This window comes from Nylanderia fulva, unplaced genomic scaffold (assembly GCF_048542155.1).
Source record: "Nylanderia fulva isolate GAGA-0341 unplaced genomic scaffold, ASM4854215v1 Scaffold3, whole genome shotgun sequence".
NCBI lineage: Eukaryota > Metazoa > Arthropoda > Insecta > Hymenoptera > Formicidae > Nylanderia > Nylanderia fulva.
In genome coordinates this window covers 692,501-706,496 of record NW_028190368.1, presented here as the reverse complement: position 1 = coordinate 706,496, position 13,996 = coordinate 692,501, and the positions used below count along the sequence as shown (strand labels likewise).

At 36.0% G+C, this 13,996-nt stretch overlaps 2 protein-coding genes across 2 annotated transcripts in view; one reads left to right on the top strand and one right to left on the bottom strand.

The window, feature by feature from the left end:
- The first annotated feature begins 135 nt into the window (after window positions 1-135).
- Ipk2 (Inositol phosphate kinase 2) lies at window positions 136-5,315 on the top strand. Its single transcript, XM_029312154.2, is given in 6 exon segments — window positions 136-246; window positions 1,514-1,708; window positions 2,467-2,646; window positions 2,944-3,204; window positions 3,764-4,342; window positions 4,345-5,315. Coding segments are annotated over 5 exon segments (1,311 nt in total). The 5' UTR covers window positions 136-246; window positions 1,514-1,545; the 3' UTR covers window positions 4,473-5,315.
- The window catches only part of dally (division abnormally delayed protein), a 59,724-nt gene continuing 50,583 nt past the window's right edge, over window positions 4,856-13,996 (bottom strand). The window contains exon 8 of the mRNA XM_029311459.2: window positions 4,856-13,996. This exon is cut by the window's right edge and continues 90 nt beyond it. Within this exon, the coding sequence (XP_029167292.1) occupies window positions 13,983-13,996 (14 nt within the window). The 3' untranslated portion in view covers window positions 4,856-13,982.

The following is a 13,996-nucleotide window of genomic DNA, read 5'->3' as shown; positions in this document are numbered from 1 at the left end:
GAAACCAAAATTGCACGACAGAGTCGCGCTTTCCGATTGGCGCGATTCCTCCGTTCGGAGCGGATGACGTTTCTTCTACTCGGCACGCGCGTCTATGTTCAATATTACGTCTATGGTCTACGCTGTCAGACGTAGCAGAGCGCTCTGACGGCGGCGGAGCACATACAACGGAATGGTATCGTGACGAGGGCGGACGAACGCAACGCAACGGAAACTTTGGCAAACGTAGTCGATCTAGCGTGAACGGTATTTTTGCTAATCGGAGAAGAGATACGCCCTGTCTATGTGTGAACGCCGTGCATTTTCGCCTTATCATCGCAATCGTCGTATAGGTTATAATAACGCGCGCGTAAGATCGGGGTAATAACCGAGTTTCTGAGTTGAAAAGAGAGAGAGAGAGAGAGGAAGAAAGAAAGAAATATATATATATGTGTACGGTTAATATATCGATCTTTTGTTATTTTCATGCGGAACGAACACGCGAGCGAGTAGAGTGAGAGAAAGAGAGAGAGAGAGAGAGCGAAAGAGGAACAAGGAGTGAGGTTAGGAGCGATTTCTTTTTTTTTTTTCCTTCATGTAAAGCAAAATTTGCGCGATTCGTCTGAGAAGCTTTCAAGACATCCGCGAGCTTCTCTCGTAATATTCGCGATAAGCCTCGGCTTATCTCGGATTAATCCGAATTATCGTCACTCGCAATCTATCGCTTTTCATATATCAACAATTCCTCGAAAATTGCTTTTCATCGAAAAAACAAACTTTATTATGGAATCTTGCCGGCATGAAAAAAGCGCGAAAATTCAATCCGCGTCATCAAACGCGAGATAAAATATATTTATAATATATATCTATATTATATAATATATTTTATATATATATATACATATATATATATATATATATATACTATATATATATTAAACAAGTCTTTGAAAAACGAAAGACAAATCGTATTCGCGATGGATCTTCGACACAAAGAATGTCTAACAATGAGATTCATTGTGCGAGTTTCCTCCATTGTTATTTGCATTCGCCGATATCTTCGTGATAATTGCCATCGTTGCGTAAAGTTTATATTAGGATAAGAAACGGATAATAGATAAAGAGATAACAGGAAGATAGAAGAAAAAGAATAAATTCGCAGAAGAGATTGAACGGAGATTAAAGAGAACAGACGTTCCGAGTTGCGACACGCGAAAACATCAAATCCACAATAATTGAATCCGTGTTAATTTCGAAACAAATATTTAATTTTCCAATTGTAATTGACGATACGCTAAAAGACGTCAGCTCGATCTCTTCGCGTTTCTTTCTCTTTTATGTATCGCCAAAGACACGGGTTACGAAAAAAAAAAAAATATATATATATATAAATATTAAACTAACATGTTGACAGAGCTAGGAATGTCACACACATAGATTATTCTCGCATATTTATTTTGTTGTCAGAATACGCGCGTTTAACGAAAGTGTCCCCGACGTGATCTACGAGAAACGCGCGACTGTTTAATTGCAGAGGTAATTGTTGCCGCACATCAGCTATTAATTATGACGACCCTAGAATCAGATGAGGGTCATCTCGATAAGCTGCCACACGTGGAATGGGAGAGGACGACCTCCGGATCACCCGGCTGTACGTTTCCGGACGGACTGAATCCTCTGGAATGTCAAATGGCCGGTCATCCCTTTGATGGCGACAGGCACACTATTGGTAAGCGAGGAATCGCCAATTTTTATTGATTAAATAATACATTTATTTATATTTTATCTCATTTTATGTAATATTCATTTATTACGTATAATTATATAGTAAATTAATATAAATATATAAATAATATATATTATATAAAACTATATATTTTATAAAATTTATATATATTATTTATATAAATATTAAATATATTTTTTTTAAGGAAAGAGAAAGAAAACATGTGTTTTTAAGAATATAAGATTCTAAATCAAGTTTTTTGATATTTTAAATATTTTCAATTTCCATTTAAAATTGAAATATAAAAAAAAAAATAAAATACAAAACTTTTTCCCTTTTTTATGGAAATATAGGTAAAATAATAGGAAATAAATATACGCGTTATGTAAAATAATGTTTGAATATTCAAGAAAAATTCAGAATATTGGTCACAGCCAGCTGTTTTATGTACTCTTGTTTAGATACTAGCGATGATTCTAATTTTTTATCGCGTTTTTTTTTCTACACGTTGAGTTGAAAAATGTAATACAAGGTCGTTCTATATATTCCTAGATATTACTGTTAAAACCACTTGAAAAATAAAACATAGATATATATATCAAGAGATAGATGCATTATTATTTTATATCGGCTGAATTGTAATTGCAAATACATTGCACATTTATGGATGGTGTGTGTGTGTGTGTGTGTACATATATGTATGTATGCATGTATGTATGTATGCTAGATAAATTTACAAAGGATTGTGGACGCTTTTACAGGCATGTTGGTATGCAGACGGACTGGATATGTACTGAAACCGGCGACCAAAGCGATCCTCGGGGAAAGAGAAATTGCATTCTACGAGAAGTTGAAGAATTCCCACGATTCCACGATAGTGCAACTAAAAAAATTCGTTCCATGTTATTTTGGCACGACGGAACTACGAGTCTTTAACAAACGTAAGGACTTTTCTACACTCGAGAAACGATGCAATATCCTTTGTTGATTATGCTGACTAAAATGAAATAACTTTAGCTTTTTCTCTCTTAAAGTTTTTTTATATATAATTTATGTAATGTAAATGTTACAAAACTTATATAACTTATATGTGCATATAGGCACCAAATGTTACAATATAAGAATTAATTGAAATTTACTGTTATAAATATAATATTAATTAATTACGCACATTTTTTTATCTTTTGATATCTAGATACATTCGATTGCGTTACACTAATCAGTTTGTTTGATGACAGGTACGAAGTTTCTCAAGCTTAGGGATATCACGGAGGGCATGGCAGAGCCATGTGTGATGGATATCAAGATTGGCCGTCGTACGTGGGATCCTTTAGCCACGCCAGAGAAGAGGGCAACGGAAGAACTCAAGTATGCCGAATCGAAGCGTGCTTATGGTTTTTGTATAACCGGTTTTCAAGTATATTGTCTCTCCACTGGACGATTAAAAAAATTTGACAGAGATTATGGCAAGAAACTTGATGCCAAGGGCGTCGTAGAAGGTATCTGCTTTAGAGTTTTAGGAGACATACAAAGTCGATAAGAAAAAAAAAAGAATAACTGTCACCCGATGCAAATGAATCCAAGATTTACGAATACTAAAAGTCTATTTCAGGACGTAGGGAGTAGTGAGTTTTCTTAAATAACCGAGATAGCACGTTGTCCGCCTCCGATTCGAGTATGGCTAAGGCTAAGTCCCTTAACTCACTGGTGATCGATCGGAAATCAAAATTTGTGTACTTTTCAATTTGGAAGTACCAATGAAACGAATTTTAACTCTGGAACCTTGAACTAGGAACTATTAGCAATTATGTTATATCTTAAAAATTTCACATAATTACACGCATTCTGTTTTCCTTATTGTTATTGTTTAAATCCTATTATTACAAGCGATAATAATTCCACGTCAACGTTCCAGAATTAATAATGAATTAGACGTTAGCTTGAGCGCATTAACGAAAAGAAAAATCTTTGCGATGTTTTATGATTTAGTGATAAGACTTTGTTAAGTTTTATATCTTTTAAAACCGCGTTAAAAGTCTTCTTCTTGTCCTCTCGCAGCACTGAAAACTTTCTTGAACATAACACCTGAGAGGCCAGCCTGTCGGCAGTTGATCTTCGAACTCCTGTCATTCCTGGGAAAAATCATGCTGTTCTTCCGCATACAGCACAAGTATCGCTTCTACTCCAGTTCACTCTTGGTCGCCTACGACGCTCGAAAATTACGACAGTGTTGTCATTCTGATAACGAAGATGCCAACAATCAGATGGATTCCAGAGCTAAAGCTGCCTTCTCTCCGTCGACGAGTCACACCACTTCAGACGTGAATGTATCCGAGCAGGTCACGTTGACCACCGCGACCGTTTCCAATGCAAGGGTGAAAAGAAATTGGGTAGAGGAACAGAGAAGTAGACCAATACTCAAAAGGAGCACAAGTCTCAGCGAACCAGTATGCGAGCAAATATTGAATCGGAGCGAAATTTATAATCCAGATTCCAAAATAGACCGTCTGTGTCGTTCCTGCCCGAGCCAATTCTTGCTTCCATGCACGAATAACATCACGCTTAACGATATTAGCAACTTAGAAAACAAGTGCAATTGGGTCAGAGTGAACATGATCGATTTTACGCATGTCTTCCCGCGGACGACTCTAATTTGGATCTAAATTATTTGGAAGGTATTGAAAACTTGATCAAGCTTTTAAGTACGTTCCTCCAATGTGTTCGAAAATGCGAGCACGACAACTCTTGCGCAAGTATCGCGCAATAGTTTCCTTATAAAAGGATGATGTATTATTCATGATGATGTTCCCGGAAGAGTGAACGGAAAAGATTAATTCAGTTGAGAGTAGAATTGACGATGTGTCGGCCTTATTATCGGACGATGGAGAATAGAATAGATTTCTGACAATGACATTCGTCAAGCTGAGAGAGGACGTTGTTCACCAAAGAAAGCAACCGAGCTTTCGGGGAAAAAAGGTAAAGTAAACTGAAATCTAAAGAAACGTGAAAGTTAATCGAATAAACTAATGTTCAGAAGACGACAATTTTATATGAACTTGCGGCGACATTGTTTCTCGAATGTCGGATTTAGCCAATAATTAATTATGCGATATAGAGTCAAATATCGTAAACAAGGACTTTTTCGCCAAGTTTAAAGAAGTAGAAACTCTAACCCAATCAGACATACAATTTCAAATTTCTTGAACGGATTCCAAAGAGAATGTCTTCTCTAGAATATAATAATTAAGACTTTTATACTTTGCCAAAACAAAACTAACACTTTGTACATAAAGTATTTAAGAATTTCGTACACAGATTTCTCCATTTGTCATATAAGTATATATGAAAAAAATATGATTTTAAAATGATTTTAAAAATTCAGAGCCGAACACGAAAAAGAAATAGAGTACATCTCATCGTTCAAGTTCATACTACGACGACAATAAGTCGTACTTTATAAACACCGTACTGCGATGGCAAAAGATTCCCTAAAAATGACGTATATTGATTTTTGTCATGTCACAGATATTTATATTGTACGCATTACGTGAAAATGCAGAAGTTATTGTAAGTATAACATCAGCAATAAATCATTACGATGAAAAGTGAATGAGTTATTGAATTGCGCTTCTATTGATCTTCGCGATAATAAAACAAAATCCTTCTAAGACAATAAGAATTCTTTTTAGGTACTTAAAAAATATTACAATAATTACTCATTGCTTTACAATTTGATATACATAATCTGTATAAGCGATTACTTTCTCCTAAATTAATCGTGACATTGTTACGATTTTGTCGTCGATATAAAATGATTTACCGTCCTCTTAAAAATCACAAAAGATAATTATCTTGATAATAATGTTACTCATCTTTTACAGTTGTTTATCTCAGGATGCATTTCAAGCATACAGACAAGCTTTCACGTTGTTGTATAATATTTTATTCGCCATTCACTCGTAAACAGTTTTTACAGATCGTCGCGAATCGTAATCAACCGCGATAATATTTAATAATAATTTGTTTAATCTCTCTCGCGTATAACACTTATAATAACGCGCGCGTGCGTAGATGTATGTATATATAAGAATGCGCACACAGACGCACGAATGTACGCGCAGACACATGTATATACATGTACAGATTACTCACGAACATCGTTCGCATTCTTTTCCCTCTCTCTCTCTGCTACACATCTTTTTTTTTTTTTTTTTTACTTACGCTCACTTTACTATAACGCTTTCTCGTTCAATTTGGGTTAGTGATTAAATCGAGGATGTGCTTGTGTGATCAAAACTATTTTTAATACACAGTGACATTTTCTAACGGAATCGAAATTACTTCTTTAAAAGTAGAGGAAAGAGGGGGGAATTACTTTCACAGCTTGAATTTTTCGTTAGTTTGTTCTTTTAATTTTTTTTTTTTTTTTTTATTTTTATTTTGACGGATAAAAAAATGTCGAATTATCGCAGAATTTAGAATTCAGAAATATATAGGCGAAGTTATTTTTTTATTACAAACTGATAGAGAGTAATGGAATCATCACATTGAAAGAGAAAATCAATCGATTACAATCGCGACTGTTTGCACAATTAACGTTATCAAGCGCGACGGAGTTTATATAATCAGGTCGGATGATCGCAATTAAATAACAAATCGAATCGATCGAGCAGACGACGCGAACAGCTGATTTCCTTCATTTCGCTCCGACGCGACGCGACGACGTTAGGGAAATGCGCGATTAATGAAACATTTCGAGCAAGAAGAACGCGACAATAACGAAGATAATAATATAAGTAGCCCTATATCACATAGTAAACGCAAGGCGCAACAATAAATATTGCAAGACGCATTAAATAGCTAAAGTGTGTAACGCAATAGTGTTCCGTAAAAAAAACAACGGATACTCCTGTTAGTACGTTTTTACGATAAAATATGCACCATGCTAGACTAATAATTGTTATACACACTGTAAAAAAAAATATGTAAAATTACATAACAATTGCGTACATTTATTTATGTAATTTTACACATTTTTATGTAATATATATTACATACATTTTTTTTACAGTGCAGCTGTAATCGAAAACAAACTCCCTCGCACATATACACACACATACACGCGTTTTCTCTTCTCTCTCTCTCTCATTCCTAATTACATAGGTATAATTACAAAGCGATTTCGATTGCGAACGATTATAAGTTTGTTCTCGTGTATTATATATATATATATTTCGTCCGTCTCTCGTTTCCCGCAATCACTCTCGCAAGATATAAACGAAGAAAACCGCTGATAAGAGGACAAATCGCTTCGCTACCGAGGCAAATGGCAATAACAACGAGAGATGCGATACGCATACATCGATGAAAAGAAAAAAAAGGGGGAAAAAACACTTTTCCGCTCCCTATCCGATTACTCGAGCTTTCTTCCGCGTTCGCATCTTCGCATATGTTTTCTTTACGCATATCATTAATATAATTAGACTCGCTTTAACATTATAATTAACGATTATTTCGGTCGATAATTATACTTTAGTTGCTTCATTAGCTGCTACTTTCATTTAGGTCGATATTTTTATAACGTATATATATAACTATATAAATACAGCAGGCATTCGTTTATTTACAGATCGATCATCGTGTTTCGACCTTCTTTTTCGCTCTCTTTATCTCATTCTCATTTCTCTTTTCTTGCATCGTATAACTCTTGCTTTTGTCTCTAAAGCATTATTTCTCGCATTTTTCTTATTTTCTTATATTCGCGATTTTTCAATCTCGCGAATTTTGGCGAAAGAGCGGATCGGTATTAAATTAGTCATTAAAAATTAAAGTCATTTCATCATTACTCTCCCACGCACATTTTCAGTCTTATAAATTCTAATTACCCGATTATGTTAATGACTCGAACAATTCTTAGGACGTAATTTTATGCGACGAATTGTCCTCTCGACAATTTGACAATTTGGAATAATAATACTAACGAAATAAAACAATAATTGGGACGATAATTTGCGTCGGCTGTCTGAATTCTTCGAGCGATTCGAAATACAACGAATTATCGTTCGCCACGACGAAATTAATTAATACCTGTACCTGGATCGAGATCGTATATAAACGGAGAATTTTCTCCTAGAATTTACCCTCCAATTTTTTTGCCATTATTAATTTTAATATATTAACATGTACATACATTAATCGAACATATTTTATATTTTACTATGGTAGGTATTAATATTTTGATTAATGTAAGAATGCATAAAATAAAAACTCTTCCAATACCATATTGTTCTACGATTACCATGAATTTTCAGGGTAAATTCCAAGAGAAAATTCTCTATGATTACGTCACGCGAAACCGATACGCATCAGCATCCGAAAGCTCCAAGACGCGTTCGAAGAGATTCGTCTGAATGCGCAGCCTAAATATGGCCGACAAAGAGCCGACTACGAAATTGACGAAAATTACGACGGTAAACTCGAACAATTGCGCGCCTGGCCCACGCCGAATTAGGGGCTCTTTGCGGCGAACATCGCCGGACGCCCGGTGAGCCTCTCTTTATCTTTCTCCCTCTCGGTTTGTTCTCTCACCGGATTTCGATCTTATTAGTGCTCTGAAAGGAAGAAGATCTCTCGGACAATGGCGAGTCCGAGAGAGTGAATCGGGCTTCGTCACGGGCCGTTGTTCATCGAATCAATGGATCTAAGTGATTCCAATTGGATCGTCATTTTTGCGCTCCTGGATCCTTATCGTAGCCTTATGTTGGATTGTGACGGCAGAAGCGAGAAAGCACGCGCAGAAAATTCGTAGATGTCATTTTTTAACGAAAAGATATCTCATATGGCTTTAGCACACTTTTAAAATACTTGGAAAACTATTTTTTTCCTTTGACAGTCGATCAACAACCGTAAAAGGATGATTAAATCGTGATGTCAGACTTTGCCATGCGGAATGATTGCGCATGTGCAAAGAGGAGACGGACTGGGCCTCATATTACAATCATTTTACAGCTGTTGATTGATTATAAAGGGAAACGAATAGATATTTTAAAAGCCATCTGAAGTGCTCTTTCATCGAAATATCTTTTTCTTTCAAAATAGCGTCTAAGAATTTTTAGCGTGGGTTTTTTCGTCTCTGACGTCAAAATTTTAACATGGTCAGCGAGGAGTTCGAAGCTTTAAAACGAATTTAAATGTCCTAAATTTCCCTCGCTACCAACGATTCGACGATGACGCGTATCTTCCTTCGTCTAGATTCTTAAATTACATATCGCGTTATATGTCATATATATATATATTCTTTCTTTATTTTTACCTAGAGAGACTTAATATTCAATTTTGAGATCTTTGAGAAAAGAATATTGCTTCGACGTAATACTTTGAGAGTTTCGCATACAAATATGTAATAGTACGTATCCACAAAAGGCAACACTTCACCTTCGTTTTGCGATATATTTTGCGATGTGGAATCCTGAAACAATTTTGAACCATATAAAGGTTTCTACATCTCACGTCGCAGAATATATTTCGAAATGAAGGCGACTGGTAAATCTTTAATAGAAATTTTCTGAAAATAATTTCTAAAATAAGACCGTTCGAAATAAATGTGTTGAACACTTTTAAACGTCATCGAGAGATCGACCCTATATTAATCGTCAAATCGGTAACGATCACGGTCGTCGAATGATTCAAGCACATCTCGCAGCCGCAGTACACTTTTCTTAATTTCAATCGCACTTATTTTAACTCGAACCATCCGCTCTATCGCCCACGCAGTGTCTTATCTCAACACAATGTCGTATAAATGTTTACAAAACCTTTAGATGTCTTCAAAGAGCGCACGTAGAAACGTTGGAGGCGAGTATATACGATGGAAGAAATTACAAAAGGAGAAGAGAAAGGTCATCTTATATATATATAATATATATATATATATCTTTATATATATATATATATATATATTATATATTTTTTCACACAATACATATGTACGATATAGCGAGAAAGAGCTCGGTTCCGCACCCTTATTCGCGCGGGTGGCCACTTGGATTATTCTATTTCTCTCTCTCTCTCTCTTTCATTCAAAGAGCGACGAGGCGACGCTACGGCCAGGGATATTCAGAAAGGCACTCACTCATCCTCAAAGATATCCGAAAATCAAATATACAAAACGAATACGGCGTCGCCGAAGCGTCGCGACTCGCGCCTTCTCTCGAAAAAACCAACAAGGTGTCTTGTTTGTCGCTAACTATCATTTACTTTCGTACACAGAGTCAATCAGAACATTCGAGAGCGACATCGTAATCGTATATATCTCGTATCTTGCCAGAAAAAATTATAAAAATAATGTTTACCATTGTATCAAATAAATCACTTTTCTTTATCTTCGCAAAAAAACAATTTTATGTATATAAAATTAACAGAGTTGATTTCAGATAATTTAAAATGATATATAAAATAAAAGCTGACAAAATCGCTTTTTGACCATCATTTTTTAATAATCTAATTAATATTATGTTAGAATTTGGAAAATATGCAATTATATCTCGGAGTCTCGAAAGCATTCTGATTGATTGAAAAAGCAAACCGCCAGATTCGAGTGTCACAAGTTTATGAGACGAGAACGTCAAAAGTTCCTCGGTTTCGCGTATATATATAACACAGTGGAAATAGTTCGTTCCTTCGACTCTTTTTGTCAAATTGTTAAAATGTGCGAATCTATACCTCTAATCTTAATAATCAGATACAATTCGGTTAATTAATACATAGCTTCGCTATATAAGAACAATCAGGATATCGATCCAAAAAAGATCTTGCGCCAAGTCATGGAACGCTCTGTTAAAAAAAAAAAAAAAATAGCATCTCAAATATTTAATTTACCGGAAACGCGATCGTGGATCATCGACGACAATCTTAATCTAGAATTATCGTCGAATTAATCATGGAATTATCCGATCAAAAAATCCGCAACACGAAGATGTAAAAAATCTGAAGTTAAAAGTATTTCCCAAAATATCAAAGTAAAAGTAAAAATGTCAATTCATTTCTTCCTATTTTGTTTAAAAACTTAACGTAATATTCTGATTCGAAGTATCAAGATTGCAATATTCGCCACGGTTGTGTTTGCGCTCTCATTAATTATTTCTAGTTAATTTGTGCGTTAGAATTGAAGCGCAAAAAGAGGGGAGCGTTAATTCGATTTGGCACGTTGCTTATTTTGCAATTAGTCAACAACGTTGGCGAAATTTGCGAAAATACCTAAATAATGACATCTTTTCACACGATGAAAAAGAACATTATTACTTAACGATCGATCGATCGAGCATGCTTATCTCAATCAGCTCTAAATGATTCAATAGATATCTTTTTTTAGATATCCTGTATTTAATAAATGTGATTACATCATCTAATTTAATGCTGTTGTGAAAAATGTATATAAGTTATATAAGCTAAAAAATGCTCGATTATATAATTAGTAAAATCGGTAGAAAATTTAATTTCCTCCAACTCGTAAAATAATTCAGAGTAAGAAATAAATAAGAAATAACATATGTATATAGAAGTAATGAAAGAGAAATATATAAATATTTTTTATGCAATGTCGAATGATCCACGATATCGTCAATTTTTCGAAAGATCATTATCAACTACTGATCTAAAATGACGTATAATTTACGGTAATTACGAGTAATATCTACTAAAAATATTTCAGTGGGAACGAGTCGCGTTTTTTATTTTTCTTTTCAACAAATCTGTCTGCTGCGTTAAAAAGGCCTCTTTTTTTCTAGGAAGGAAAAGTGAAAGATAAATCACAGAAGAGTAATGTACGCAGCCTAGCATGCAAGAATCTTCAAGGTTCGCACAGCGAATAATAATAATAATAATTAATCACATCGTCTCGAGTAAAAATCAGCTCTCGATATAACTGGAATTTTGGCAGTTAACTTTCGTACGTATATAATGTATATATTTATATATGGCATATATATGTGCGTATATTTTCACCGACACGTTTTGGGTGACAATATATGGCCTCCCCCCCTCTTTGTCATATTTAATTTATTTAATAATAATAATAATAATAATAATCTGTTGTAATTATCGACGACGAGACGTCCGCCGCGAAGCGGGCGAAAAAGACACTTTTCCCTGCTTTATATGCTACAGAAAACTCGCGGTGTACGCGAGAAAATACACCCGCGCGTTTATTATTAACGTGACTGCCGTTTGGTCGGCGCGCGATTCGCGGCCGATCGCTTTGAGAATATATAACGAGATATATTTGCGTATACGACTTCTCGCGCGAGTCGTAGACAGAGCGAGTGAAGGTAAAATACTTTCGTTTCCATGTACAATATGTATACATCATGATATTCGGCACCTAAAGCGATCGCGAATCTGGACTTTATATAATTTAATAATTTCGAATCACAGATATTTCGACAAGAAAACGTGAAAATATATATAAAACAGAATATATGTACAAATAACAAAAAATATTAATTTTGCAATAAATTAAGATTCGTGGAAACATCTAATCGATAATTTTGAGCGCGTTTCAAATGCCTTTTTTTTTAACTTTTAAAATTAATGACTTAGGATAAGATGTAAGATTTTTGTAAATCCCGAATAAAATATTCTTACAAATGCCGTTTTGAGTCGAAACGTCTAGTTAAATTCTGACATATAACGACAATTTTGCCCTACGTAGAGGCAAGAATGTGGAGTTTGTCACCAGTTATCTATCCGAGTTATCGGTGCACTATCAGCTCTCTTCTCTCTCTCTTTCCACGCAATTATTAAAGTCTTTTCTAGACGCTTTGTTAGCAAATCCCATACGTTAATTCGCAACTAACGAAATATACAGCCAATGTGACAGAGAAGAGACAACGTACCTCGAGAAGAGCCATTTCTCAGAGCGGCGCGCGACATACTTTTTCCCTCTCGCGAAAGATAAACGGACAGCGAGACTCGTCGACCTTCGGATCGGGAGTTTTGTCCCTCCTGGACCCGACGATCGATGGCCGCTCGCGATGCACAGGTTCTTACGTAACGTTAGCGTAGACCGGAAAAATTCTCCGTTTGACGCGGAATAATTTTTCGTCGCGAGAGAGCAAAGTCAAATCGGTCAAATATTAGACGCGCTTGGCGTTCCTAAACTTGGATGTGTCTCCGCACCCTCGATCACCTCTTTCGCTTTGTCTTTCACCAAATTATTGCACGCGATTCGCAGCAGTTTCTCGGGAGAACGAGAATCCTTTCTCGAGCAACGATAATTTTTCGCTAACTTTGGCTCACGATCGTATTTTGTTCGCATGCAAAATAAAATCGTAAATTTCTTCTGGAGAATTTGCCGCGAAAAAAAAAAAAAACACGTAATAGTAGAGAGAATACTGACCTGCATTCCTCTCGACCTTTCAGGTTCAAGCCGCGAAGATAACGATTCTCAATCACTGGGTCTCGATACTCTGCGGACTGAAACGACCAATGCGCGACCTTGTTCCTTCAACTAGGAAGAATAAATATTCATCATCGTTGTAAAATCAATGTATGTTATATACATATCCAGATGTAAAAAGGACCGCGAGTTTCTTTTTGAATATATAAATTCTGGAGAAAAATCCCATTTAAATTTTAGAACCATAAATTTCCAATTCCACAGAGGGAGAACATTACACGTTTCAGTTCCACGCGGTATCGGATTTATATATATATATATATATTTTTATATGTATGAGGAACTAGGAATTTTTTGCCGAAAAATTTCATCTCGAAAGCGTCTCGAGATTTATCATCGCGTTTTACAAGCGCGACGTCCCAGACGCGGACTCGCCCTGCTTCCCATTTCCTTTCAGTTTTGCCGTTTTGCTTTTTTTTATCCTACCCTCTCTCTCTCTCTCTCTCGTATACTTTATTACAATCTATCTCTCTCGCTCCCCGCGTGTCGATATATCATTGAAAATCGCCAGGTCCTTCCTCGGCGGGAACGGTACGCTTCGCTTCGCCCAACGCGCCACCGATAAATTATCAATATATATATACGATTCCGGCGGGCATTGAATCTCTCCTCCTGTCGGCGCACACGTCGGAAGAGTCGTCCGCGTGAAACGGATCGGTTCGATCCGCTAACGATCTCTTGCCGATCGCGCTAAGATTCCTACTTCTATCTTTCCTTATCTACGTATCTCTCGTCTATACGCGTTGGCTCTATCCCGGAGGGTGGAAAAACGATGGAAATCGTCCCTTCTTCCGACCTCACGTTTCTCAGCGATGTGGCCGATTAAGCGATAAGCG